Source organism: Saccopteryx leptura, chromosome 7, assembly GCF_036850995.1.
Source record: "Saccopteryx leptura isolate mSacLep1 chromosome 7, mSacLep1_pri_phased_curated, whole genome shotgun sequence".
Classification (NCBI taxonomy): Eukaryota; Metazoa; Chordata; class Mammalia; order Chiroptera; family Emballonuridae; genus Saccopteryx; species Saccopteryx leptura.
This window is the reverse complement of record NC_089509.1, coordinates 649,814-676,051: the sequence shown is the minus strand read 5'-3', so window position 1 is coordinate 676,051 and position 26,238 is coordinate 649,814. Positions and strand designations below refer to the sequence as shown.

Sequence of the window (26,238 nt, the reverse complement as noted above, 5' to 3'; positions counted from 1 at the left end):
AAGCTTTAAATACTATGACTTGAGAGGTATAGCTCCAAAAGCCTTGACTAACGTACCAGCAAGTCAGGAAGAAGAGCTTAGTTCTGGGAGACGAGGAAGGGTTCCTGTGTGTCTTGTCCTAAAAGAGAGGTTGTTACATATCCACAATGCTCCCAGACACAAAGACCAAGGAGTCTTCAAAAATTTAAGATAACTGAACACTTGGATCAAAACATTGAATAGCCTGACCAGGCGGTGGCGCAGTGGATAGAGCGTCGGACTGGGATGTGGAAGACCCAGGTTCGAGACTCCGAGGTCACCAGCTTGAGCGTGGGCTCATCTGGTTTGAGCAAAAATTCACCAGCTCGGACCCAAGGTCGCTGGCTCAAGCAAGGGGTTACTCAGTCTGCTGAAGGCCCCCGGTCAAAGCACATATGAGAAAGCAATCAGTGAACAATTAAGGTGTCGCAATGCACAACGAAAACTAATGATTGATGCTTCTCATCTCTCAGTTCCTGTCTGTCTGTCCCTGTCTATCCCTCACTCTGACACTCTGACTCTCTCTCTGTCTCTGTAAAAAAAAAACAAAAAACAAAAATAAAAAACATTGAATAGGTTTCTCTACTTTGGTTCAAATTAGGATGGAGTCTTCCTTTAAACACACATGACTGATGAGGTTTTTATGTGAACTTGTTCCGACAGGGCATGGTGCTGACGTGAAGTGTGTAGACTGGCACCCAACAAAGGGATTAGTAGTTTCAGGAAGTAAAGACAGTCAGCAGCCAATCAAGTTCTGGGATCCCAAGACTGGGCAGAGTCTTGCAACACTGTAAGTTATAGGAGCCCGACTTTGGTCCCTAAACAAAGGGTAATAAAGTTGCCTGCATTTGACTTAGTTTTCTCTCATGTACTTTTGAAAAAGTAGTATAGGCAACAGATGGATTTGTATCTATGGCTTTCTTGTTACGTAAATATGATTTATCTTGGAATTCCTAATGAAATAAGGCTTGATTTTTTTTTCTGCCACATATGCTAAATTTAATTTGGGTACCTTGGGGGGGGGGGTGGAGGTGAGGGGGAGATTGAGAAGGAGGTAGTTATTACTATTCTAGCTTACTGTTTCTCCTCATTATAATACATTTTGGCACTGTATGGATTTGATGTGTATGCTCCTTACTAGACATATAGCTGCCCAGCTTTCTCCATCTCACTACATCTATTTGTAGAGAACTTTTCCTTTCAGTTTTGAATCAGTTCTTATTTTTTTATCTAAGGTGCTTGCTTATGATACAGCTACATAATAAAATTTTTCCTTTGAATTATCTGTGAACGTTCACAGTGATTGGAATATATTGTTACCTTTTTTTTTTTTTTTTCTGACCAAGCAACTGCCTCCTAGTCCTTCTTATTGGGAGTGAGCCATATGCAGAGTAGGCTGCTGGGAGCTGGGCTGCCATGTTGCATATCTCCAGTGGCCGCAGTCAACTTGGAATGCCTTGGCAACAGTGCTTCTAAGAGATGTGCATTGTGCAGCCTTGGCTTCTTGCAGTGTCTTGAGATCAAATTAAGTCTCAAACAATACCAGGCTCTTTTTTTGCTTTGTGTTAGTGAGGGGAGATTCATTGAATTTAAAAATTTAAATGAGCTTTATTGTAATTTATATGTTCAAATGCTTACCCTGCTTTAAAGATAATACTTTTACATCCAGTTGAAGCTCTGCTGCTATTTTAACTGGTTAAAGGAGCAGTGTCTAGATAATAGGCCTTTATTTCAAATGTATTTTACCTGTGGTACTGTAATGTTTCTGCGTCATGCTTTATCACTTGTAGGCCAGAATTCTTGCCATCTTGACCCATGTTCTTTTCAACAGAAATGACCATTATGTGGATTTAGACTTTCTTTGAGTACTTACATTATTTTCTTGGCACTCGTTTCTAGTCATGCCCATAAAAACACAGTGATGGAAGTAAAATTAAATCTTAATGGCAACTGGTTACTGACAGCATCACGTGACCATCTCTGTAAACTTTTTGATATCCGAAATCTGAAAGAAGAGCTTCAAGTCTTCCGGGGTCATAAGAAAGAAGCCACAGGTCAGTGACTATCAGGTATACTTCTCATTCTATTGTCTGTAGCATTCTGAGCTCCTAATAATTTTATCTTTCCCTGTGTTTTTGCTTTGCAGCTGTGGCTTGGCATCCTGTTCACGAAGGGCTTTTTGCAAGTGGAGGGTCTGATGGTTCTTTGTTATTCTGGCATGTTGGGTATGTATTACTTACCATGTAAAGAAGTTGTATACAGTGGTATCTTGAGATAGGAACAGACCAACGTACAATTTTTTTTTTTTAAGATATGAGCTATGACTTGATCTGTATTTTTGTTCAAGATCCGAGCGAAATTTCGAGATACGAATTGTGATTCGGGAAGCTGCTGCTAGTTGGCGCGTTGGCGCATGGGTCCAGTACTGGCAGTTTGATATACGAGTTGACTGACTTACAAGTTCAGTTACAGAACGAATTAAATTTGTATCTCAAGGTACCACTGTATTTTATGGAGAGAGCACCTGAAAGTGTGTGTATTTTTTTTTTCTGAGTGTTTTATGTGTCCTGTGTCAGAGACTTTTTTGTGGTTTCAATTCTGGAAACTGGCTTAGAATTGAGAACTTACCACCTTTAATTTTGGATGTGGCAGTCATTAAGGGCAAATAAAACATTTTCTTATTTCTTATTGGTGGCATAATTTTTCTTTTTCTTTTCCTTTTTTTATTTTGCGAGAGAATGGGACAAACAGGAAGGAGAGAGCAAGATGAGAAACAACAACCCGTAGTTATGTCGCTTCAGTTGTTCATTGATTGATTCTCATATGTGCCTTGACTAGTGGGCTCCAGCCAAGCCAGTGACCCCTTGCTTAAGCCAGAGACCTTGCCCTTCAATCCAACAAGCTATGGGCTCAAGCCAGCAACCATGAGGTCATGTCTGTGATCCCTCACACTCAGGCTGGGTGAGCTGGACCTTAGGGTTTTGAACCTGAGTCCGCAGTGTCCCAGGCCAATGTTCTATCCACTGCACTACTGCCTGGTCAGGCGGCAATATCATTCTTGAAGCTTTTTCCCCTATTAACCCCTTAGAGTGCCCTTTGAATGAATAAATACATTACTGATGACAAATGGATTCTGCTGAAACATCGAATTGACAGGTTCACAGTAACAGGTTTTGTGCTAGCTTGTCTTACACTAAAATAAAATATCTTCTTTTTTTGGGTAACTTTTGTGTAAAAACTTCTTTCCCTGGTGCTGTTGCAGGGTAGAGAAGGAAGTAGGTGGGATGGAGATGGCCCACGAAGGGATGATCTGGAGCCTGGCGTGGCACCCTCTTGGGCATATTCTCTGCTCAGGCTCCAATGACCATACTAGGTAAGCTTCATGTGAAATACGGAGGGTCTGCACTCATGGTGCAGCAGGAAGTAAGCAAATGCGTTTTTATTGGTGGGCTGATGTATTACTTTGTATTCCATCTAATTAGGAATGTTTTTGTGCTGGTTTATAGATACATATATTTCAAGGAGATAAGGTACTGAATATTAGCTTGTGATTCACATTTTGTTTTGTTGTCTAATTTGATAAAAAAATCGACATTTTATATTTTTGGAAGAAAAGCATTGTAAAATTGTTATGTTTACCAGGGGACTGTTTAGTACTGTTAAGTGCCAGAAATACCCCGAAATCATGCTCCTCTCCATCCAATTACTTTTATTTTGTAGCAAATTTTGGACCCGCAACCGACCAGGTGACAAAATGCGAGATCGCTATAATCTAAACCTATTACCGGGAATGTCTGAAGATGGAGTAGATTATGGTGAGGCTCTTGTACATTTATTCTTCTTTGAAATTGGCTATTCTGTTATAAAAGTGTTAGGCATTGAGAAGATTTTACAAAATGAATTTTAGTTTTATAGTTTATTGATTTGTAAGTCACTGACAATAGGTTTCATTTTTATAAAAGTGTTAATTTTATTGGGCCACTACATTTGTAAAATCTATATTGACAGTAGATGTATTCCTATTTATAGATGACCTTGAACCAAATAGCCTGGCAGTAATTCCAGGGATGGGAATACCGGAACAACTTAAATTAGCTATGGAACAAGAGCAGATGGGTAAGAGAAGTTGTACCTATAAATTTTATTTTTATAAAATTTCTATAGATGTGTTTTTCTTATCTTCATGATACTAAATTATTTTGTAAAAGCTAAAATGCTTTATGTTGAGAAATAGTGATATAAGTAATGTAACCATATAACAGTAAAAATTTATTCTTCCAAAAATGTGTTCATGATGAAATGGCCACTTCCTTTTATTTACTTGACTAATCTAACATCTTTATGATTACAGGGAAGGATGAATCAAATGAAATTGAAATGACGATTCCAGGTTTAGACTGGGGAATGGAGGAAGTAATGCAGAAGAATCAGAAGAAAGTGCCTCAGAAGAAAGTTCCTTATGCAAAACCTATTCCCGCTCAGTTCCAGCAGGTCAGTGGCCCCAGCTCATCCCTACATCGCAGAGTCTAACTGAAGTTCAGGAACAGGTTTCTCTGGCTTATCTCATCTGTTGAAGATATTTCTGTACGAACAACTCTTTGGGAGCATTTTTCACATATATCAGGCATTTTTAGACATAGTTTCTATCTACTGCTTTGCAATTAGTGCTGAATTTGTCATGAATATTCTCTAGATCCTTTATTCTCACCTAGTTATTGTCATCCGTGCTGTCAGAGGAAAGAGAAAAGAGAGGCATGGGAGAGGAGACAGTGCATTAACTCTCTTCTGTGTCATCTGATTTGTTTGATTGGGCCCTTTTGAAGGGGCAGGCAAACTTCACATTCTTAATAACATGCAGGATCTTACATCTTTTTTTTTCTCTTTTTTTTTTCCTTTACAGAGACCGAGAGAGAGTCAGAGAGAGGGATAGACAGGGACAGACAGACAGGAACGGAGAGATGAGAAGCATCAGTCTTTAGTTTTTTGTTGCGCGTTCCAACACCTTAGTTGCTCATTGATGGCTTTCTCATATGTGCCTTGACCATGGACCTTCAGCAGACTGAGTAACCCCTTGCCCAAGCCAGCGACCTTGGGCTCAAGCTGGTGAGCTTTTTTGCTCAAACTAGATGAGCCCACACTCAAGCTGGCAACCTCAGGGTCTTGAACCTGGGTCTTCCCCATCCCAGTCCGATGCTCTATCCACTGCACCACTGCCTGGTCAGGCGGTAAATGACATCTTTTATTTAGTAATTTCTGCCTAGTAATAAGCTTGCCAAATTCCATTCCTGTCACTAAGAATTAGCATTAGAAATAAAGACAGTATACCAGGTGAGCCAGCTTGTAATTATTAAGTTGGGAATGAGCCAATGACATTTTACAATGGTTTTCTCATTATGTTATTATAATTTACACACTTAGGGTATATTTCAATATTTTCTTCTTTTCCAAGGCTTGGATGCAGAATAAAGTTCCAATTCCTGCCCCAAACGAGGCTCTGAATGATAGAAAAGAGGACATTAAATTGGAAGAGAAGAAAAAAACACAAGCAGAAATTGAGCAAGAAATGGCCACATTACAGTATACTAACCCACAACTTCTAGAGGTATGTAAAGCCCCTTAGGGGTTCAGAATGTTCTAATGCTGCGTTAGGGAGCTAGTTTTTAACCAGGTCAGTCAAGCTGTCAGTAGACCTAAGTTAAACATACATTTTTAATAGGAAAAATAAAGCCAGTGGAGTTTAAATTTGAATTCACTTATTTATCCACAAATAAAATAATTTTTCTTTTTCTGTCAGCCCTAAAGCAGGTGGTTTATTGTTAGTTTTTTACCTTTGACAGCTACCAAGAATGATGGAACACCAGTAAATTATTGGGCTTTTTCTGGTCAATATAGGTATAAATAATCCTGACAACTGTTCTCCTCCCCTACAGAAGGGTAGTCTAGACTCTAGACTCTAGAGTGAGGCTGGAGGCTGGAGTGCTTTCTGAATATCTGAATGTAATTCAGACTTTAGTTATTTTGGGGGTGTTAAGAGGTTGATGTCTCATGTTTATTTTCAGGTTTCCCCAATGATATAAGTGACAAAAGTATTATCTTCTAGGGATCTGGCTGATTATTCATTATGATTTTTCTTTCTTTTCAGCAACTTAAAATTGAAAGACTTGCACAGAAACAAGCTGAGCAAATTCAGCCTCCTCCTTCATCGGGTACCCCTCTCCTTGGACCCCAGGCCTTTCCAGGACAAGGTCCAATGTCTCAGATTCCTCAAAGTTTTCAACAGCCCCATTCATCTCAGCAGATGCCAATGAACATGGCTCAAATGGGGCCTCCAGGTCCACAGGGACAGTATAGACCCCCTGGACCCCAGGGACAAATGGGACCACAGGGTCCTCCATTGCATCAGGGAGGTGGAGGGCCACAAGGATTTATGGGACCACAAGGGCCCCAGGGCCCATCCCAAGGGTTGCCGAGGCCTCAGGACATGCATGGACCTCAAGGAATACAAAGGCATCCTGGACCTCATGGCCCTTTGGGACTTCAAGGGCCACCTGGACCACAGGGTAATTCTGGTCCTCAAGGTCATATGGGTCCTCAGGGTCTACCTGGCCCGCAAGGACATATAGGCCCCCAAGGCCCACCTGGTCCCCAGGGTCACATGGGCCCTCAGGGACCTCCTGGTACTCAAGGTATGCAGGGGCCACCTGGTCCCAGAGGAATACAAGGACCTCCTCATCCTCATGGGATACAAGGTGGGCCAGGGTCTCAGGGGATCCAAGGTCCTGTGTCTCAGGGACCTCTCATGGGATTAAATCCAAGAGGAATGCAGGGTCCTCCAGGCCCTCGAGAGAATCAGGGTCCTACTCCCCAAGGCATGATGATGGGCCACCCACCTCAAGAGATGAGACCTCACCCTCCAAGTGGACTACTGGGACATGGCCCTCAGGAAATGAGAGGTCCTCAGGAGATGCGAGGCATGCAGGGGCCTCCACCTCAAGGGTCAATGCTGGGCCCTCCCCAGGAATTGCGAGGGCCTCCAGGCTCACAAGGTCAGCAGGGGCCGCCCCAAGGCTCTTTGGGACCTCCACCCCAGGGTGGCATGCAAGGGCCCCCTGGACCTCAGGGACAGCAGAACCCAGCAAGAGGGCCACATCCATCTCAAGGGCAAATACCATTCCAGCAGCAGAAGACAGCTCTGCTAGGTGATGGGCCCCGCGCCCCCTTCAGTCAGGTATTGCTTATTTCCATCTTGTACATATTACACGTTGGGAAGGTGTGCTCTGCATTGAGATGGCACTTCCAAGTATGTCTCTCACGTGGTGGCCCTGTCCTGCGAGTAGTGTCACAGCTGAGGAAGCAGAGGACAATAATTAACTACAGTGCATTATCAATCTTTACTTCTCAACCTAGGTTTTTAATAGGTGTCCTTACAGAAAAGATTAACTTTCAGTTGAGTACAGTTCATAATTGTTCAGGACTCTAAAAGAGCTGTGGCCTGGGGAGGGAGCCTGGGTGCCTCTGAGCCTGCTGGGCCCTCCTGGTGTTTCCTGGGCCTGCCAGCAGAGCCTCCTGTTACTTGCCTGCCGGCTCCACTTTTTAAGATAGTCTGGTATGTTTGACCTCACAAGTGCGCTGTAGACCATGACCTCACTGTCTTCACTTCAGTGTGTGCTTTTAGACATCTCTCAGCACATAATAATGCTTCTCAAATAGTGACTCTTTGGATAAAATTCTTTTCAAGTTGTTTTCAGCTTATAAAAATATTTATTATAAGAGGGAGTATTTCTATAGAAATTTTCTTGGCCCTTTTTTTGACAGTTCTGTTTTTATCATCTGAATTTTGTTATCTGTTCCCTGAACTTGTGCTTGAGAGGTGGTGTGAGGTGTGCTCAGGCTGCTTGGGGGAATCAGAAGGCTAGCCTGAGCATGTGTGGATTTACTACTGTTGACTCTGGTGTTTATGTTCTTGTGAATTTAGTCTAGCACAGGAGTCGGGAACCTTTTTGGCTGAGAGAGCCATGAATACCACATATTTTAAAATGTAATTCCGTGAGAGCCATACAACGACCCATGTATGTTAAGCATTATCTAATAAAAATTTGGTGTTGTCCCGGAGGACAGCTGTTATTGGCTCCAGCCACCGCAACCATGAACATGAGTGGTAGAAAATGAATGGATTGTAATACGTGACAATATTTTATATTTTTAACATTTTTTTATTAAAGATTTGTCTGAGAGCCAGATGCAGCCATCAAAAGAGCCACATCTGGCTCGCGAGCCATAGGTTCCCGATCCCTGGTCTAGCCGCATGGCTGGGGGGAGGGGTGTATGAGTGAGCCATGCTCACTGGCACTCCACTTGCTGGGAAGAGGCCAGACTGCAGATGCTGACAATGGGAAACGCACTCTGCTAACACCTCTGAATATCTGTAAGATGAGGGTGACCATGGGATTCACTGAATTAAAGTGACTAGCTAAATAAATAGATCATGTGGTACTCCAGTAGATCTTCCAGAACTTAAGTGTGTCCATAGCAGTGAAGAATCTGATGACATTTATTTCCAGAATTCATTAAGCACTTTTCAAAATTTAGGATGAGTTTAATAAACCTAGGTTTACCATCCTGAATTGCCCTAAAACTTAAAGTGTTACATATTTTATTAATACAAAGTGTATTCATGTGTGTTAATAATAATTTACTTCCCAACCTATGGTAGTGAATTAACAGTTTTCATTTTGGAGGATAAAGACATATGACCTTTAGCTTTTATCTTATGATTGAAATAACAAACATGTCAGATTTAAAAGGACAGGGCTGCGTTGCTGAGACTATTTAGTGAGAGCTTTTATTCTATCATGTAGTAAACGATTTTATATAAGAAAAGCATTTGTTTGTAAAGATTTAATTGACATGCAGAAATATTGGTAGAATGAATATGAAGGTTTGAAATAGGGTATTTCAAATCTCAAAAGTTGCCTGGTGAAAATCTTTGCTTATATTTGTTATATACTTAAATCTGACTTTCTTCACTTTTGACAGGTGAATTATTTAATTGGTGTAGTTTACTGGAATTATTTTCAGGCATTAAATGAACAGCATGAAAGATGTTGTTCTCAGGTAAAACAGGTAGAAAACGAGTATAGAAATGACTGGTGGTGTGTTTGTAACTGTCATGTGCTCCTCCTGTCGAGGCTGCTCTTTCATATTAGCTAGTTTGGAATGTGAAAACAATTTTGCTATTGATGGTTTTGAACTGCTATTCTCATCATAGGTCTAGTCACTAAATGCATTTTTATGTGTGGGAATGACTAGATATGTGTTTGTTTGTCAGCATACATGATCCAAGGTCACTGGGTAGAGCGGGGAATCAGAATTCAGACATACTGGGTAAAAAGTACAGACTATAAGGTCTAGGGATAGGTGTGGGCGCCAGAAGAAGGCGATGGAGAGCATAGAACAGCAGGTTTGTATCAGACAGAACAGCTCAAAGAGATCCCTGGTGACTGAGCTGGGAATAAACAGTAGCGGGGTGCTGAGGACAGGGGGTCTGGAAGGTAGAGATAGAGGGAGGAAAAAGGAGAAAGCTCGCATCAACAGCACATTCAGCAGCAGCTCAGCCCTTTCCTGTCCTCCCACACCACCCTTTTCAACCCAGCCCTGACATCTTGCAAGGAGGGATGATTTTCTATAGCTGCACAGGAGTTGGGGATTCCAGAGTAGAGCTTACCTGTCCTGGCAGATGGCTACGTCTTTCCTTTCTAGGAGTTTCTCTGTGCGTAGTGTTGTCATTACAATATAATTTCTGACTTTGCATTGAGGTTCTTGCTTAGCATAAGTGGAGATCTAGCTTTAAATAAAAATGTATCAGCAGGTTTAAAATACATGTGTTTTCGTATGGTAGGAGAAGTATCTCCTCCCAATGTAAGGGCAGGTTTGCTATAATGTCACTAGCTATACACTTACTGCTGGAGGCTTTGGGGCAGTTGACGTTTTTATCTGATCACATTCTGATAAAATTTGCTATTCATAAAGCACATGCCTATGATTTCACACCCCCGCTTTGAAAACATCTTTCAGGAAGGACAGAACACAGGCCCCCCACCCCTGATACCAGGCCTAGGGCAGCAGGGAGCACCAGGTCGCATCCCCCCTCTTAATTCTGGACAAGGACCCGGCCCTAACAAAGGTAAATATCTGCTTGGCTAAATAAGAGATTGTGTTTTACCACCTTTGGGTAACTCTTAGAATTAATAGTTTTATTGGTAAGTAATTGATAGAATGGTCATTTGAACCTGTAGGAAAATAATAGCACAGCCATTTCAGGGAATAGCTTTGTCTTAAGTTGCTTTCATTCATAGATTGTATTAGTAAGCCAAAATGCTGCCCTGAGGGTATAAGCTCCTCACTACCAGAAGCTGCTGATGAGGCCGCCTGGAGAGGCAGCCGTGCCCATCTGTCAGGAGTGAAGGGACGCCTGTGCACACCCAGTGCACACGCATCCTTTAGCGCCCTTCGGCAGCGGTGAGCTGAGCTTACCCATTGTCAGTATTGTGATAGCATAAAGAATTCAGTGATGTTAATGGTTTTTTAAAATTTTTTTTTTATTCATTTTAGAGAGGAGAGGGAGAGACAGAGGGGGGGGGGAGGAGCTGGAAGCATCAACTCCCATATGTGCCTTGACCAGGCAAGCCCAGGGTTTCGAACCGGCAACCTCAGCATTTCCAGGTCGAGGCTTTATCCACTGCACCACCACAGGTCAGGCTTAATGGTTTTTTTAAACACCACTCCTTCTCCCACAAACTGTGCCAAGTAGTGAATTACTGAGCTGGTTACATTGGCAGTAAGAGAGCAGTGCACTGGTGTGTCCTGCCTCAGGGTGTTGGTGCTGCGGAAAGCACAGAGATGAGAATTGTCAGTATTCAGTTAGATGTGAGGCTATTTGGAAATTAAGAGTTAATCTTAGGAGTTGAAAGGGTGTGCGCTGGGAGCCAGAGTTCCCTGCTCCCTAAAGGGTTAAACTCGCATCCACCAGCAGGAAACATTAGAATAGGAGTAGAGTGCCATAGCTGTTGGGGAATTAGGGGATTAGTACTTTTAGGGAATGTGGGTGGAGGGAAGTTAAAAGGAGTTGACTTCAGTGAAAGGGCACAGACCAGAGAGCCATGAGTACTGTGGAGATTGCTTTTCAAAATGTTGCACTTTTTAAAATTTTAATTGGTTAAGCCCACAGCACCCTGTGGTACATGTTAGGGCTCTTGCTCCATTTTATCAGAGTAAGGAAAGTCCTTGTCAGCATTTACAGCTCTAGGACTTGGGATGTAAAAAGCTTGGTCTCTGGTGTATGTGAGGTATTGGAGATAGGGATAAAGGAAGGGATGAAGGAATCAGAGGATGTGCCAAGAGGGAAAAATGAAAGCAAGTGTTAAGAACCAGTCTTTGGAATTTGGGGACCCTAAGAAAGAAGAGTCTTTTATCCATAAGGTACAGCCATCAGCAAACTGAGAGCCTGCCTCTCTTCCTGTCCCTGCCCTGTGTCTGTCTCTACCTTTTTCCCTCTCCATGTTCTTTCCCTTTTCTCTTTCTCTCTCTCTCGTCTTCTCTTTTTCTCTTTCTTTCTTCCTTCTCTCTTTTTCCTCCCAGGGACCAAAGGGAGACGGGAGAGCCAAGAAAGGGGCCCTGCCATCTCCCACTGGATTAACCAGCGCTGCCGCCCCATCACCGGTGGCCACATCCCTTCTAATTTGTAGTGGTGGGTTTCTTTCCTTGGATAAGCAGGGTACTTCTAAACAGATAAAGGTAATGGGAGGATTAATATTCCTAGGTAAGTCCAAATGGAATACGTTCAGCTTCCTCAGGTCAAAGGTCTGCTGTGTCCAAGGTTATACCAGGTTCAAGCAACAGGATGTCAGAGAGAAGCCATTAGCTGCAGGAATACTGGAGGAGTGAGGAGTCCTTGCTACTATAAGGATACATATGTAGGGTATTTGCAAACTGAACACAGGACCAACTCAGAAGGTGCTTTCTTGACCATGGAGAGGACAGGTTTTATGGAGGAAAGAATAGAGAATACTTCAATGGTGTATTTTTCTACAGAGATTTCCAAGTTTTTTTATACATGTTTGAATAGTGAGGAGGGACTGAAATGGCTACGAGAAATGAACAGGAAAGAAGAGTATGGACATTGGCAGGGTGATGAGCATGGCGGAGTGTGATATTGGGAAACAGTTCCGTTTATCTCTGTTCCAGGGCAAAGAGTAAGGGCATGAACTGGGCAGGGGGAGGAGTTTCAGTTAAGAACCTACTTGTTTTCAAGGCAGGAGTGTCCCTTTGCTGTTTGATTTAGTTTGTATGTTAACAGAAAATAAGTATTCATTTATTATGGCTGTATTAATTCAGTAGCCAGGTAAAGAGGTCCTGTCAAACTTAGGAGATGATCTAAGTTAACCATCACAAATTTAATAAATTGGTGTCTTTTCATTTTTATTTACTACTTTTAATATATGACATGCTCAAATATGTAAAAAAATGTTTAGTTTTCCAAACTAAACTGTTTGCAAGATACTGTTCATAGAAAGGGCAGGGCAGATGTTCCTGTAAACCTGGAAAGTGAAGCACAGAGAGGCTGTTTGTTCTCCAAGCTGCCATAAGGGAAGCCTGTGCTTCGTTTGTCTTATAGAAGGTTTTGTTAGACTCAAAACAACTCAAGTTAAATGAACTAGGGGTTAAAGGAGTGTCATCATGGATGGTGTTAGCCCCGTGCCCTGGGAGGTGAGTGCAGAGGTGACTGCTGTGTGGCTTCTTGGCCTGCAGCATGAGTTTTCTCTTGTCTCCTGGATATGGAGCAAATGAGCAAACAGAGAAATCACTAAAGCATGGGGGCGGGGGAGGGAAGCTCAGTCTTACTCCTGTGAGGCTTGCTTATGTTTTCTAGATTCATCACTACTAGAAGGTGGGTGTTGGTAACCTCATTTCAGATTAGTAATTTGCCCTAGGTCCAGTTCATTAGCTAGCAAGTGATGAGGTTGAAATCTGTACCTTAGGGATATTTGTCTCCTAAGTATGCTGAGAACAAAGGAGGAAAAACATTCTAAATAAAAGAATGCATTCTGAAACGTGATGCTGAAAAGTCAGACCTGTGTTGGCAGGATTCCTGGAAGATGTGGTAAAGCAGCTTTGTTTCCTATAGGTGACTCACGGGGCCCTCCAAACCACCACATGGGTCCCATGTCCGAGAGGAGGCATGAGCAGAGCAGTGGCCCCGAGCACGGTCCAGACAGGGGCTCTTTCCGGGGCGGCCAGGACTGCAGGGGCCCCCCTGATAGGCGCGGCCCTCACCCCGACTTTCCTGATGACTTCGGCAGACCAGATGACTTCCATCCTGACAAGCGCTTTGGCCACCGATTGCGTGAATTTGAGGGGCGAGGAGGACCTTTACCACAAGAAGAAAAGTGGAGACGAGGGGGTCCTGGACCTCCGTTTCCTCCTGACCACAGGGAATTCAGTGAGGGGGATGGCCGGGGCTCGGCCCGGGGCCCTCCAGGGGCCTGGGAAGGCCGCAGACCTGGAGATGAACGTTTCCCCCGGGATGCTGAGGACCCTCGTTTCCGAGGACGCAGAGAAGAAAGGTGGGGTAGAAACTGTGGGTCTGTTTCCTCTTCCCTTCCACAGGCTCTCTTTTCTTTTTTCTTGTTGCCCTACCCTTTCCATGCTTTGCATTTAGACTTAAAAAATTATGGTTTAACCTTTATGTGGTTCTTTTTTATCTTTACAATTTAGAAATATATATATATTTTTTTTTTCTTGCTATTTTTTGGTAGTTTTAAAGCAATGGGAGGGTCTCTACACTAAAAGTGTCCTGGATCTGATTAGAGATCTCCAGGCTCTCTTGATTAGAATGATGGAATGAGAGACAGGTATCTAGATTAAGAATAAAGCAGTTGTTTAATAGATTGTTTTTGTGAAATTGCCTAAAGATCCTAACAAAATCAAATGAAACTGAAAAATAATCTGGCTGTTTAAAGTAGGTCAACTTGCTTGGGCTAAAAAATGGAATACAAAAAATAAGGAGGAAGAAAAAGAAAGTATGGAGGAAAAATAAGAATTAGTGAAATTTCAAGTGAGACTCAGAATAATCAATGATGATGGTAATTAAGTATTGACTGTGTACTATATAGTCTCATTTCATTGACATAGTGAATTGTGAGACAGGTGTTACCGTAAGCATTTAACAGACAAGGGATCACAATAAGAATCAGCAATTTCTGACCTTGGAATCTTGGAAGGTCCCATAGTGCCCGTGCTGCTAAGCATTCTTTCCTCTACTGCTTCATTCTTCCCTCTCATGCCTTTCCAAAACAGCTCACCCCAGTGTTCCTAGTAAGTGATTAAGGGTTGGCCATCCACATCCTCACAGGATGTGCTAGACAAGGCTCCCTGATAAAAAGGCTATGGAGTGTGAAATAGTAAAAGAAAACAATCAGAAGGGAGTTTTTTGGATAAAAAAAGATTTAAGAGCTCCCAGTTTTTATAAGGGTGTTTATGATATCCAGGTATTCGCTCTGAAATGGCTTTCTTTTTTTTTTTCCTTTTTTTTTTAGTGACAGAAAAGGACAGATAGGGACAGACAGATAGGAAGGGAGAAAATGAGAAGCATCAATTCTTTGTTGCGACACCTTAGCTGTTCATTGATTGTTTTCTCATACGTGCCATGACCAGGAGGTACAGCTGAGCCACTGACCCCTTGCTCAAGTCTACGACTTTGGGCTCAAGCCAGTGACCATGGGGTCATCATGTCTATGATCCCATGCGCAAGCCAGCGACCTTGGAGTTTCAAACCTGGGTCTTCTGTGTCCCAGGCCAACACTGTGCGACTGCTTGGTCAGACTGAAATGGCTTTTTATATCTACAAGTGCCTCGTTTCCAATGGCTTTGGCATCAGCATGACTTTCATTGATTTCTTGAATCTGCATCTTATGCAAAGTTTCAGACTTTACTAAGCTTCAAATTTTGATATATTTTATGTCAGTAACAGACTCACAGCCTAAATTCTTTTGCTATTCATAGCTTTGTGCTGAACATGCTTCTGTTCCTGTTGTGCTTCGGTTTTCTCTGCCTCGGGCTCCGTTTCCCAAATGTTTGTGGCTTACTCCAGTTAGATTTCTCCTCCGGTTATGCCTAGTTCCTTTACTCTGCTTTCTATTTCTTCATAGCACATAGCCCTGAGATACAGCTGTCTCCCAGAATCACAACAGCTTCCCAAGGGCAAGGGCTTTGTTTATCCCCCAGTCCATCCTCAGGACCTAGAGCAGTGGTGGTCTGTTAAATAAAGGAGAGGCATTTGAGAGGGATCATTTTATTAGGAGTTCAGGCTTCCGTAACCAAGTACCATAAATTGAGTGGCTTAAACAGCACAAATATATGTTCTCACAGTTCTGCAGGCTGAGTGTCTGGCGAGACTTCTTTTCCTGGCTTGCAGACTGCCACCTTCTCCCTGTGTCTTTGCATGTAAGAGAGAGGGAATGAGCAAGCAAGTCCCTGGTGCCTCTTAATCAGGACACTAATCCCATCATGAGGGCTCCCATGATCTCATCTAACCCTAATTGCCTTTTAAAGGCCCATCTCTATTACACTGGGGAACAATTTTTTTTCATTTTCTGTTGCATGAGGTTTTAGAACTCTTTTTATACATCTCTGCATCACTGATTCCAAATCTGAAATCCATTTTTTGGTACATGCTCTTGTTTTTATGAAATTTTAATTTCTTTTTGTTACAGTTAATGGCATGCATTGGTTTTTAAATTGGAGTTAAAGGGCAAGGACTCTTGGATTGAACATAACCACAAGGCAATTAATGTTTTATAAACATCACTTTTACATAAATTGTAGTTGTTTTTAGATGGAAAAAATTATTATCTGATAAAAACACCCTCTTATTTTGTTTTAAGATTGAATCATGGCTTCTTCGAGTAGGCGTAAATGTAAGAATAGTCCTGACACCTTCTGTTATATATGTGGCTGTTACACACTTCAACATCAAAGGTGCAATATTTCATCATTTGTGACACGTGCATATATTGCCTATTTTCAAGTTCCTCTTGGTGATCAAGACAAGAATCGGGCTCCTCATATTGTGTGTCATAATTGTGAGGAAATGCTTCGTGACTGGAAAAAAGGAAGTGCAAAGGAATGCCTTTTGGTATTCCCATGGTTTGGCGTGAACCTGAGGACCACAGCAGTGACTGTTATTTCTGTCTGATCCATACAAAGGGCATCGGCAAGAAAAAGCGGCATATGATTGCATATCCTAATATTCCTTCAGCAATACGAACCTATCCCACACTCTGAGACACTCCCGGTTCCAGTTTTCAATGGTTTTATTTCTTCTGTGAACGAAGAAAGTGAACATGGTGATCAAGTGTATTTTGATAAGATGCATGAGGAAATGGTTGTAGAATCTGAAGGGTCTTCTTCTGATGCCAAGCAGTCATTAACCCCTCAGCAGTTTAGCTAACCCGAATGACTTAGTAAGAATGACATAAAAATTGTCCTCGACTTTCTGAAGTATGAAGAGCATAACTGGATCATTTGTGTGGATCTTAAAATGGTAAATTTCCTGCTAGGAAAACAGAGAGGTTTCACGAAGTATCCTTGCTGTCTGTGTTTGTGGGACAGCCGAGCTCGGGAGAAACACTGGACATAGAAGGAGTGGCCGAAACATGAAGCTCTGGAAGTAGGGATGCAAAATATTGTGAATGAACCTGTAGTTAATCGAGACAGGATCATTTTTCCCCCATTTTACATCAAACTTGGCTTAATGAAGCAGTTTGTTCAGGCTTTAAATAGAGAAAGTGAATGCTTTTAACATTATTTCTGCTTTTCCTGCCTTGTCTTTTGAGAAGATAAAAGCAGGTGTATGGACCTCAAATTCGAACCCTCATACGTGACAAAGAATTCGCCAGGAAGGTGAATAAGGAGGAGAAAGCAGCATGGCAGTCTTGTGGCAGTTACAGAGAACTTCCTTGGCAACAGAAAAGCAGAAAACTATGAACTTCTGGTTCAAAGGATGCTGTTGGCTTTCTGTGACATTGGATGTAACATGAGCGTTAAGATTCACTTCCTGAATGGTCATCTTGCTAAGTTTCTCGAAAATCTTGGAGCTGTTAGTGATGAGCAGACTACTGCTGGAGCATCAAAGGAGATTGTACTCGACAAGTACACAAATGCAAGCGCTTCAAATGCCGATTTTTGCCTGAATAGAATTTAAATAAGTTTTGCACAAACTTTATTATTAAAATAAGTGTTTTAATATGTTCTATTTCAAAATTATAGACAAATTCTGATGCAATCGTAAATTTTAGTGTATTAGTGTACTTACTGCATTATATAAATTATTTTCACAAAGATGATGCCCAAGAAGACATTCTACTTCATTATGTTAAACTAAATGTTGAAAATTTTACAATAAGATGAAAACCTAAAGTCTTGAATTGCAAAAAAACTGTAGCTTACAGAGAAAAACTAATGTCAGATTTGAGATTAGCACACTTGAATTAGGTAAGAACAAGTTTTTTGTGGATGCAACAAAAATTTTGTTTCCCAGTGTTATCATCACATTGGAGTTAGGGCTTCAACAGATGAGTTTTGTGGTAGACACAATTTTTTTTTATTACATGAAAGGAGGGGAGATAGTGATACAGACTTTTGCATGTGTCCTGACTGGGATCCACCTGGCAAACCCATCTGGAGCCGATGCTCAAATCAACCGAGCTCTTTTTAGCACCTGAGGCTGATGCACTCAGACCAACTGAGCCACTGGCTGCAGGAGGGGAAGAGGGGAAGAAGGGGATTGGGAGAAGCAAGATAGTTGTTTCTCTTGTGTGCCCTAAACAGAGATAGAACCTGGGACGTCCATACACCGGGCCGACACTCTATCCACTGAGCACTAGGCCAGGGCCTATAGTTACAAACATTTAGACCGTAACAGAAGCTGTTTTCTAGTTAGGGCAACTTAGATTCTCTCTGTCCTTTTGTAACTGGGGCAGTTTTATAATGCATGCCTGGACAAAAGAAGAGTCCTGCTGACTCTGGGGATTCTGTCCTGAATATGGCTCAGGGAGGTAGTACCCTCTGCTCTTACTTTTCCCGCTCTGCGCAGCTGCTCTTCCTGGCCAGCTCCACCTTGCCTGATACTTTTATTTCAGCCAGTGCTAGCTACCCCCTTTGTTTGGAGGAGCATGATTTATCACTTACCTTGGACCAAGAAAGTTATTAAACAGATAGCTCGAGTGTGGCAGTGGAAAAGGGAAAGCTCTTTTTACAGTAAAACACCAAGTGAGAAAGGTAGGAGGGGTGGGAGTACTAGAACATCACTTCTTTTATAAGCAGTCAGTGTCACAGTTAATTCAGGCAAGGATCATCAGTAGATGCTGAAACCAGTGGGTTAAAGATTGTGGATAGTCTCAGCACCAAAGTGTCACCCCACAGATTACTTAATTGCAGAGGAGAAAATGGACCTTTGTCACAGTGAAATTCGGTTGCCATGTCACTTGCACATCATAAACATTGAGACAAACTGGCATCCATGAGAAGGTCTTAGTAGTTTGGCCAAGATAGTTTAACCTGAACTGAACCATGAGGAAACAATCAGAAAAATTCAAATTGTGTTACATTCTATAAAACACCTGGGTGAACCTTTTAAATATGTCAAGATCACAAAGATAAAATATAGGAGAGGACTGTTCTAGACTAAAGTAGAGCAGAGAGACATGACTTCCAAATAATGTAATTATGATTGAAATCCATATTTAAAAACAACTGTAAAGGGCATTTGGAGGACAACTGGAGAAAGTTGAGTGAGATTATAGAATAAATAATATTACATGTTAGAGTAGTAATAGTATTATATGGGAGAAGTCGTGTTCTTAGAAGAAACATACTAAAGTGTTCACGGATGAAACACCATATCAGCAGCCGATTTTAGAATGGTTTAGAAAATGAATCTGGAAATGGGTGGATAAAGAGATCATCAAGCACATGTGCAAAATCTTAAGAACTGATTAACCTAGGTGAAGAATGTATGGGCTTGTTCTGTTTTCTAAACTTTAACGTAAATTGGAAAATTTCAAAAATAAAATGGAGTAAAAGATAGAGACTCAAAAAAAAGACATACTGGCTTGAAAGGATGTTAGTGGGCAGGTGCCTCATGCAGACTACCCTTGCTCTTGCTGTCTTCTGACCCTTTTTGCACATCCCAGGGCCTCTCCCGGTGTGCTCACACACCCTCCTGATTGCAGGTCTTGGTCTGCTTCCCCATGGGGTCCACGGCAGTGCTGTTCCTCATGAGGACTCAGCTTTAGCAACACTCCAGCTGCCTTCATTTCCTAGATCCAGAATACCTGTGAGACAGTGAAATTGTTCACCAGCCAGGGCACCAAACTGCCATAAGCCAGATGCCTACCTGTCCACCACTCAGTTGTTGAATAGGGTCATTGGTGGTTAGTCACCATCTCGAGTAGATGGTGAGGGTGGCAGTGCTGATGTCACCAAAACAAGTGTAGTACAGTTGGCAGACATGAATTTATACTCTCCTTTTTTTCTGATTATATTTCTTATAAAAGTTTAAATGATTATGAAACGTATTTGGGAGCCTGGGCTGAAGGGCAAGGCTGGCTGAGTTCAAATCTGAGCTCTCACGTATGTCCTTATATAAGTGACTTAACCCCTCTGAGCCTCAGTGTGCTCATGGGTAGAATAGAGTTGATCGTAGTACCAGCTTCATGTGGTAGGATGAGCTGCAATGAATGATACATATAAAGCACTTGGGCCCGGGCCGGTTAGCTCAGTGGTAGAGCATTGGCCTGGCGTGCAAGAGTCCCGGGTTCGATTCCTGGCCAGGGCACACAGGAGAAGCGCCCATCTGCTTCTCCACCCCTCCCCCTCTCCTTCCTCTCTGTCTCTCTCTTCCCCTCCCGCAGCCAAGGCTCCATTGGAGCAAAGTTTCCCCAGGCACTGAGGATGGCTCTAGTGCCTCTGCCTCAGGCGCTGGAATGGCTCTGTTTGCAACAGTGCAACACCCCGGATGGGCAGAACATCGCCCCCTGGTGGGTATGCCAAATGGATCCTGGTCGGGTGCATACGGGAGTCTAACTGCTTCTCGGTTTCCAATTTATTTATTATTCCAAAATAAATAAATAAATAAAGCACTTGGCATGATGTAAGTCCTTAAAAAATGCTCACTGCTGTTATTACTCCCAAAGGCCTTAAAAAAATCAAGGTAATCCTACTTTCTGATATGTTTACTTCCTGCCTGTTTTTTTTTTTTTTTTTTTTTTTTTACAGGGACAGAGGGAGAGAGTCAGAGAGAGGGATAGACAGGGAAGACAGATAGGAACGGAGAGAGATAAGAAACATCAATCATCAGTTTTTCGTTGTGAGACCTTAGTCGTTCATTGATTGCTTTCTCATATGTGCTTTGACCGTGGGCCTTCAGCAGACCAAGTAACCCCTTGCTCAAGCCAGCGACCTTGGGTCCAAGCTGGTGAGCTTTTTGCTCAAACCAGATGAGCCCGCGCTCAAGCTGGCGACCTCAGGGTCTCGAACCTGGGTTTTCTGCATCCCAGTCTGACGCTCTATCCACTGCTCCACCTTCTGGTCAGGCTTCCTGCCTGTTTTTGACTTTAATATTGGGATTGTAAATTGTATATTTTAAAAAGTACAATTTTACTTTATTTCCCATTTAAGATTGTGTCATACATATTTATTTCATTTTAAAATATTTTTTACTATATTTCATATTTTCTTATGTGCTCTTTGAAACATGAACTTAGAGCTGCAAGGTATTTCATGAGGTGAACATTCTGTTTATTGTTTGTTCACAGCTTCAGAAGAGGAGCCCCCCTACGACATGAAGGCCGGGCTCCCCCACGAGGAAGGGATGGTTTTCCTGGTCCTGAAGACTTTGGTCCAGAGGAGAGTTTTGATGCTTCTGATGAAGCTGCCCGAGGAAGAGATCTCCGGGGACGAGGCCGGGGTGCCCCAAGAGGTATGTGCTGAGGAAACCAGCTCTGGGCAGGGTAGGTAGATGTTGGGAACACACCTGAAATAGTCTGTGAGTGTGGTGGTGTTTTGTTCCATTGTGTAGGAGGAAGGAAGGGTTTACTTCCCACTCCTGATGAATTCCCTCGTTTTGAAGGAGGACGGAAACCAGACTCCTGGGAGGGAAACAGAGAGTCAGGTAAGGAAGAACTGCCTTTGGCTTATGATCACTTGAGACTGCAGCTTAAGGACCCCTGGGGACCTGAGACCCTCCTACAGGTCTACTGGATCATTCTTTTCCAACTTACATCCCCACCAGAGGCTTGACTGTTTGCACATCCTTCCATCAGCAGCATTCTATCACAGATTAGAGACTGACTGCAGAAACAGGTTACAGAAACCAGCTATCTTGTATTGAGGCAGACATTTCTAAAGGGACTTGTCTAAATACAAAACAATAGTACTCTTTTCACTGAATTGTTTTGTTTTTGGAAAATGTAGTTAAGTAGATTAAAGCTTTTTTAATCTTAATTGCTAATATGGAAAACATTATTTAGATATACCTTTCATAAATTAAATCTTTTTGGGGTCCTCAGTAATTTTTTAAGCGTGTAAAGATATCCTGAGACTCAAAAGTTTGAGATCCGCTTTTCTGGACCACATCTGCCTCTTGTTTTAGGTGGCATGTTATTTCAGGTGGTATATTGAGTTAATCTTGACCTTTATATGTACTCATGGTGTAGTTTATACTTGGTGAATATTCAGCGAGTGTTTCTTACATGCATGAATGTTGGTTCTCAAATGGCTACCTAGGCTTAAAAAAAACTATTTCCATTGATTTGAAAGAGAGCAAGAGAGAGAGCTAGGTGGTGGAAGAGAGAAGGAGAGAGCAAGAGAAGCATGAAGTCATTGTTTCACTTAGTTGCTTCATTTAGTTGGGTAGGACATGCACCAACTATGGTGGAACCAGGATGACGCTCTGTCCACTGAGCCACCCATCTAGGGCTGTGACTTATTGAGAGTGTGACTTCTATCCTGACCAGGCAGTGGTGCAGTGGATAGAGTGTTGGACTGGGATGCAGAGGACCTAGGTCGAAACCCTGAGGTTGATGGCTTGAGTCCAAAGGTTGCTGGCTTGAGCCCAAGGTCACTGACTTGAGTAAGTGGTCACTCGCTCTGCTGTAGGCATACCCTCCCACCCCCCCGCATGCTATCAGGGCACATATGAGAAAGCAGTCTATGAACAACTAAGGTGCAGCAACAAGGAATTTATGCTTCTCATCTCTCTCCCTTTCTGTCTATTCCTATCTGTCCCTCTCTCTCTCTGTCACCAAAAAAAAGAAAGTGACTTCCATCTGCTGTTGGTCACACTGTAATATAAGGAAACTGTCAGGTTCTTAGCCATGTCCATCTCTGCTTCTGTTTCAGGGCCAGGTCATGAACATTTCCGTGATGCTTCTCGCCCTGACCATCCCCCTCACGATGGCCATTCCCCAGCTAGCAGAGAACGTTCCTCTTCTCTCCAAGGCATGGACATGGCATCCCTTCCACCCCGAAAGCGCCCCTGGCATGATGGCCCAGTGACCTCTGAGCACAGAGAAATAGATAACCCAGGTGGTCCTTCTGAGGACCGAGGAGGCAAAGGTAGGTGGAGGCCAGGTATCCCACTTGTGGGAGCTGTGATGCCACAGCTGCCAGCACTGCAGGGACCACTGCAGGCCTTTTCTCCCGGCCAACTTCATCCTGGGTATGCTAGGGTACTAAAGGTCTTTTTTTTAGTCTGCCCTCCAGGGCTTAGGCTGTGGAACGGCACATGTTCCCAAATGCCAGTCAGAGCTCTCTGTTGCCACTACAAGTCTGGCTTCTACACAAGTCTCCTTCACTTGCTTTTAAGAACCTGTGCTTTGTTCAAGTTCAGCTCTTTGTCAGGGTGCCAGGCACTGTTTCTGCTGATGCACTTGCTGTGAGACTCCTGCTCTAACTGGCACATGTGTTCCCCCTGGTGGCTGCTCTGAGTCCTGGAGAGTCTTGTAAAGACTCCTGAGTGGCCTGAAGGGAACATTGCTTGTGCCCACAGTCACAAAGACTTTGGAGAATATGGTCTAGAAGAGTTTGTTTTCAGGTGGAGGCAATAGATTATTATTTCTACAGCTTGAAATTTTGGATCCTTTTTTATTTATTTATTTATTTTTTGATTTTTTTTTTTTTTCTTTTTCCGTATTTTTTTGAAGCTGGAAATGGGGAGGCAGTCAGACAGACTCCTGCATGCGCCTGACCGGAATCCACCTGGCACGCCCTCCAGGGGGCAATGTTCTGCCCATCTGGGGTGTCGCTCTGCTGCAACCAGAGCCATTCTAGCATCTGAGGCAGAGGCTAGATGCTCCTCATTAGAGAGAAGAAGAGACAGAACCATCCTCAGCGCTCGGGCCAACTTTGCTCCAGTGGAGCCTCGGCTGCGGGAGGGGAAGAGAGAGACAGAGAGGAGGGCGAGGGGGAGGGGTGGAGAAGCAGATGGGCGCCTCTCCTGTGTGCCCTGGCCGGGAATCGAACCCGGGACTCCTGCACGCCAGGCCGACGCTCTACCACTGAGCTAACTGGCCAGGGCCTGATTTTGTTTTTTTTTTTGAAGTGAGAAGCAGGGAGGCAGAGAGACAGATTCCCACATGTGCCCAACTTGGATCCATCCGGCATGCCCACTAGGGAGCGATGCTCTGCCCATCTGGGGCGTTGATCCTTTGAAACTGGAGCCATTCTAGCACCTGAGGTGGAGGCCATGGAGCCATCCTCAGCACCCGAGCCAACTTTGCTCCAGTGGAGCCTTGACTGTGGGAGGGTAAGATAGAGAGAGGAAGGAGAAGGGAAAGGTTGTAGAAGCAGGTGGGCACTTCTCCTGTGTGCTCTGGCTGGAAATCAAACTGGGGACATCCACACGCTGGGCTGACACTCTACCCCTGAACCAACCGACCAGGGCTTATTTTATTTATTTTTTATTGATTTTTGAGAGGGGGGAGAGAATAAAGAAGGGGGGAAAGAATGGGAAGCATTAACTTGTAGTAGTTGCTTGTCTTATGTGCCCATGTAGGCCTAGGAGTTCAAACCAGCGACCACAGCATTCCAAGTCAATGCTTTATCCACTGTGCCGCCACAGGTCAGGCTGGATCCTTACTTTAGAGGCAGCACCAACTTTTTTCCAGGAGCAGTAGCCACCAAATGCTAACTACAACTCTGATCTGAGGGTAGGCTGGGCTGTTGCATATTGGCATGATTTGGAGGCTTCTGGAAAGTCTGCCAATGTGCTCCCCTCCCAGTTAAGCTGTCTTCCTGTCAGAGTTCTGGCTTTGTTCTTGACAGTTGTTTGGTTCTTCTCAGAGCAGGACATCTCACCCAAGCACACATTTTGTTGCTGGCCTATCTGGGCACTCAGGACATTGTTGTAGGTCCTTGGCCGAAGCCACATGGGTAGTGTGGAAATGACATCCCAGTTGACAGCTTCTTTGCCCTTGCACCTTCTGGTGGGTGAAGCCTGCACTTTCTAAGAAAAGAATCCAAAATTATTCCTTTGGCTAGCTTTCCTAACCTCTCTGTCTTAACTGGATTCAATTCCATTAAAAAATGTTAAGACAAAATGAAGTTGTCAACAATCTTCTGATAATGCATATAGAGAGGTGGCCAAATCCTATCTCATGACAAAACAAAATTTGTTATTTAATACCTAAAGTTTGTGGTCCAAGTCTGTAAACTACCCTTGGGAGAGATCATTCTGAAAGCTAGCATTTTTTTTCCTGTGCTCTTGTTTTTCAAGAAATAGTTTCACTACTTAAAATGAAATTAAAAGTGCCACATAGCCCTGGCCGGTTGGCTCAGCGGTAGAGCGTCGGCCTAGCGTGCGGAGGACCCGGGTTCGATTCCCGGCCAGGGCACACAGGAGAAGCGCCCATTTGCTTCTCCACCCCTCCACCGCGCTTTCCTCTCTGTCTCTCTCTTCCCCTCCCGCTGCCAAGGCTCCATTGGAGCAAAGATGGCCCAGGCGCTGGGCATGGCTCTGTGGCCTCTGCCTCAGGCGCTAGAGTGGCTCTGGTCGCAACATGGCGACGCCCAGGATGGGCAGAGCACCTCCCCCTGGTGGGCAGAGCATCGCCCCTGGTGGGCGTGCCGGGTGGATCCCGGTCGGGCGCATGCGGGAGTCTGTCTGACTATCTCTCCCTGTTTCCAGCTTAAGAAAAAAGAAAAAAAAAAAAAAAAAAAAAAAAGTGCCACATAGTTGTGGGATAATCATAGTATAAACACTTATTCTCTTCAGAACACTTAAAATTATTATCATCACAGTTGCTTCCAAAGTCAAATCAGTGATTTTCAGACTTTCCCTCAGTTATCCTGGTGGCACAGGAAGGTGAAGATACATTACCTATTGAGACACCGCCTGGTGTGGCCATGACTCCCAGAAGGTGCTCTGTGTTTATCTCTTGGCATCCACTCTCTCTGTCATACAACCTTGGGGAATGTGTGTCTGGTTGATGCACAACTTTTAGTGCTCTTAATGCTAATGTCCTTAGAATGTTGTTTTAAAGACACAGAAGAAGTGTTTTTACTGTCATTACACAGTCAAACTTTATACCAGGAGTTATCAGTAGGCTCTCATATAAAAAATCACATGTGGCCTGACCAGATGATGGTGCAGTGGATAGAGTGTCGGATTGGGATGTGGAGGACCCAGGTTTGAAACCCCGAGGTCGCTGGCTTGAGCATGAGGTCACCAGGTGGAGTGTAGATCATAGACATGACTCCATGGTTGCTGTCTTTTTTTTTTTTTTTAATTTTATTATTGATTTTATTTTATTTATTTTTAAAATTTTAATTTCTATTTATTCATTTTAGAGAGGAGAGGAAGAGACAGAGAGGAGAGGAGAGACAGAAGGGGGGGGGGAGGAGCTGGAAGCTTCAACTCCCATATGTGCCTTGACCAGGCAAGCCCAGGGTTTCGAACCGGTGACCTCAGCATTTCCAGGTCAACGCTTTATCCACTGCGCCACCACAGGTCAGGCTATGGTTGCTGTCTTGATCCCAAAGGTCACTGGCTTGAAGCCCAGTATCTCTGGCTTAAGCAAGGGGTCACTCACTCTGCTGGAGTCTCCTCCCCCCCCTCCCCCCCCCAGTCAAGGCACATATGAGAAAGCAATCACTGAACAACTA

The 26,238-nt window shown here is 43.4% G+C and overlaps 1 protein-coding gene across 2 annotated transcripts in view; it reads left to right on the top strand.

Moving 5' to 3' along the window:
• The window catches only part of WDR33 (WD repeat domain 33), a 135,672-nt gene that overhangs the window by 108,022 nt on the left and 1,412 nt on the right, over nucleotides 1-26,238 (top strand). For both annotated transcript variants that reach the window (XM_066345931.1, XM_066345932.1), the window contains exons 8-21: nucleotides 682-808; nucleotides 1,918-2,072; nucleotides 2,165-2,243; nucleotides 3,281-3,391; nucleotides 3,739-3,833; nucleotides 4,048-4,134; nucleotides 4,370-4,509; nucleotides 5,468-5,620; nucleotides 6,161-7,246; nucleotides 10,093-10,201; nucleotides 13,202-13,640; nucleotides 20,892-21,055; nucleotides 21,155-21,247; nucleotides 22,477-22,692. In XM_066345931.1, coding sequence (XP_066202028.1) covers nucleotides 682-808; nucleotides 1,918-2,072; nucleotides 2,165-2,243; nucleotides 3,281-3,391; nucleotides 3,739-3,833; nucleotides 4,048-4,134; nucleotides 4,370-4,509; nucleotides 5,468-5,620; nucleotides 6,161-7,246; nucleotides 10,093-10,201; nucleotides 13,202-13,640; nucleotides 20,892-21,055; nucleotides 21,155-21,247; nucleotides 22,477-22,692 — 3,054 coding nt within the window. The remainder of the gene's footprint in view (nucleotides 1-681; nucleotides 809-1,917; nucleotides 2,073-2,164; nucleotides 2,244-3,280; nucleotides 3,392-3,738; nucleotides 3,834-4,047; nucleotides 4,135-4,369; nucleotides 4,510-5,467; nucleotides 5,621-6,160; nucleotides 7,247-10,092; nucleotides 10,202-13,201; nucleotides 13,641-20,891; nucleotides 21,056-21,154; nucleotides 21,248-22,476; nucleotides 22,693-26,238) is intronic.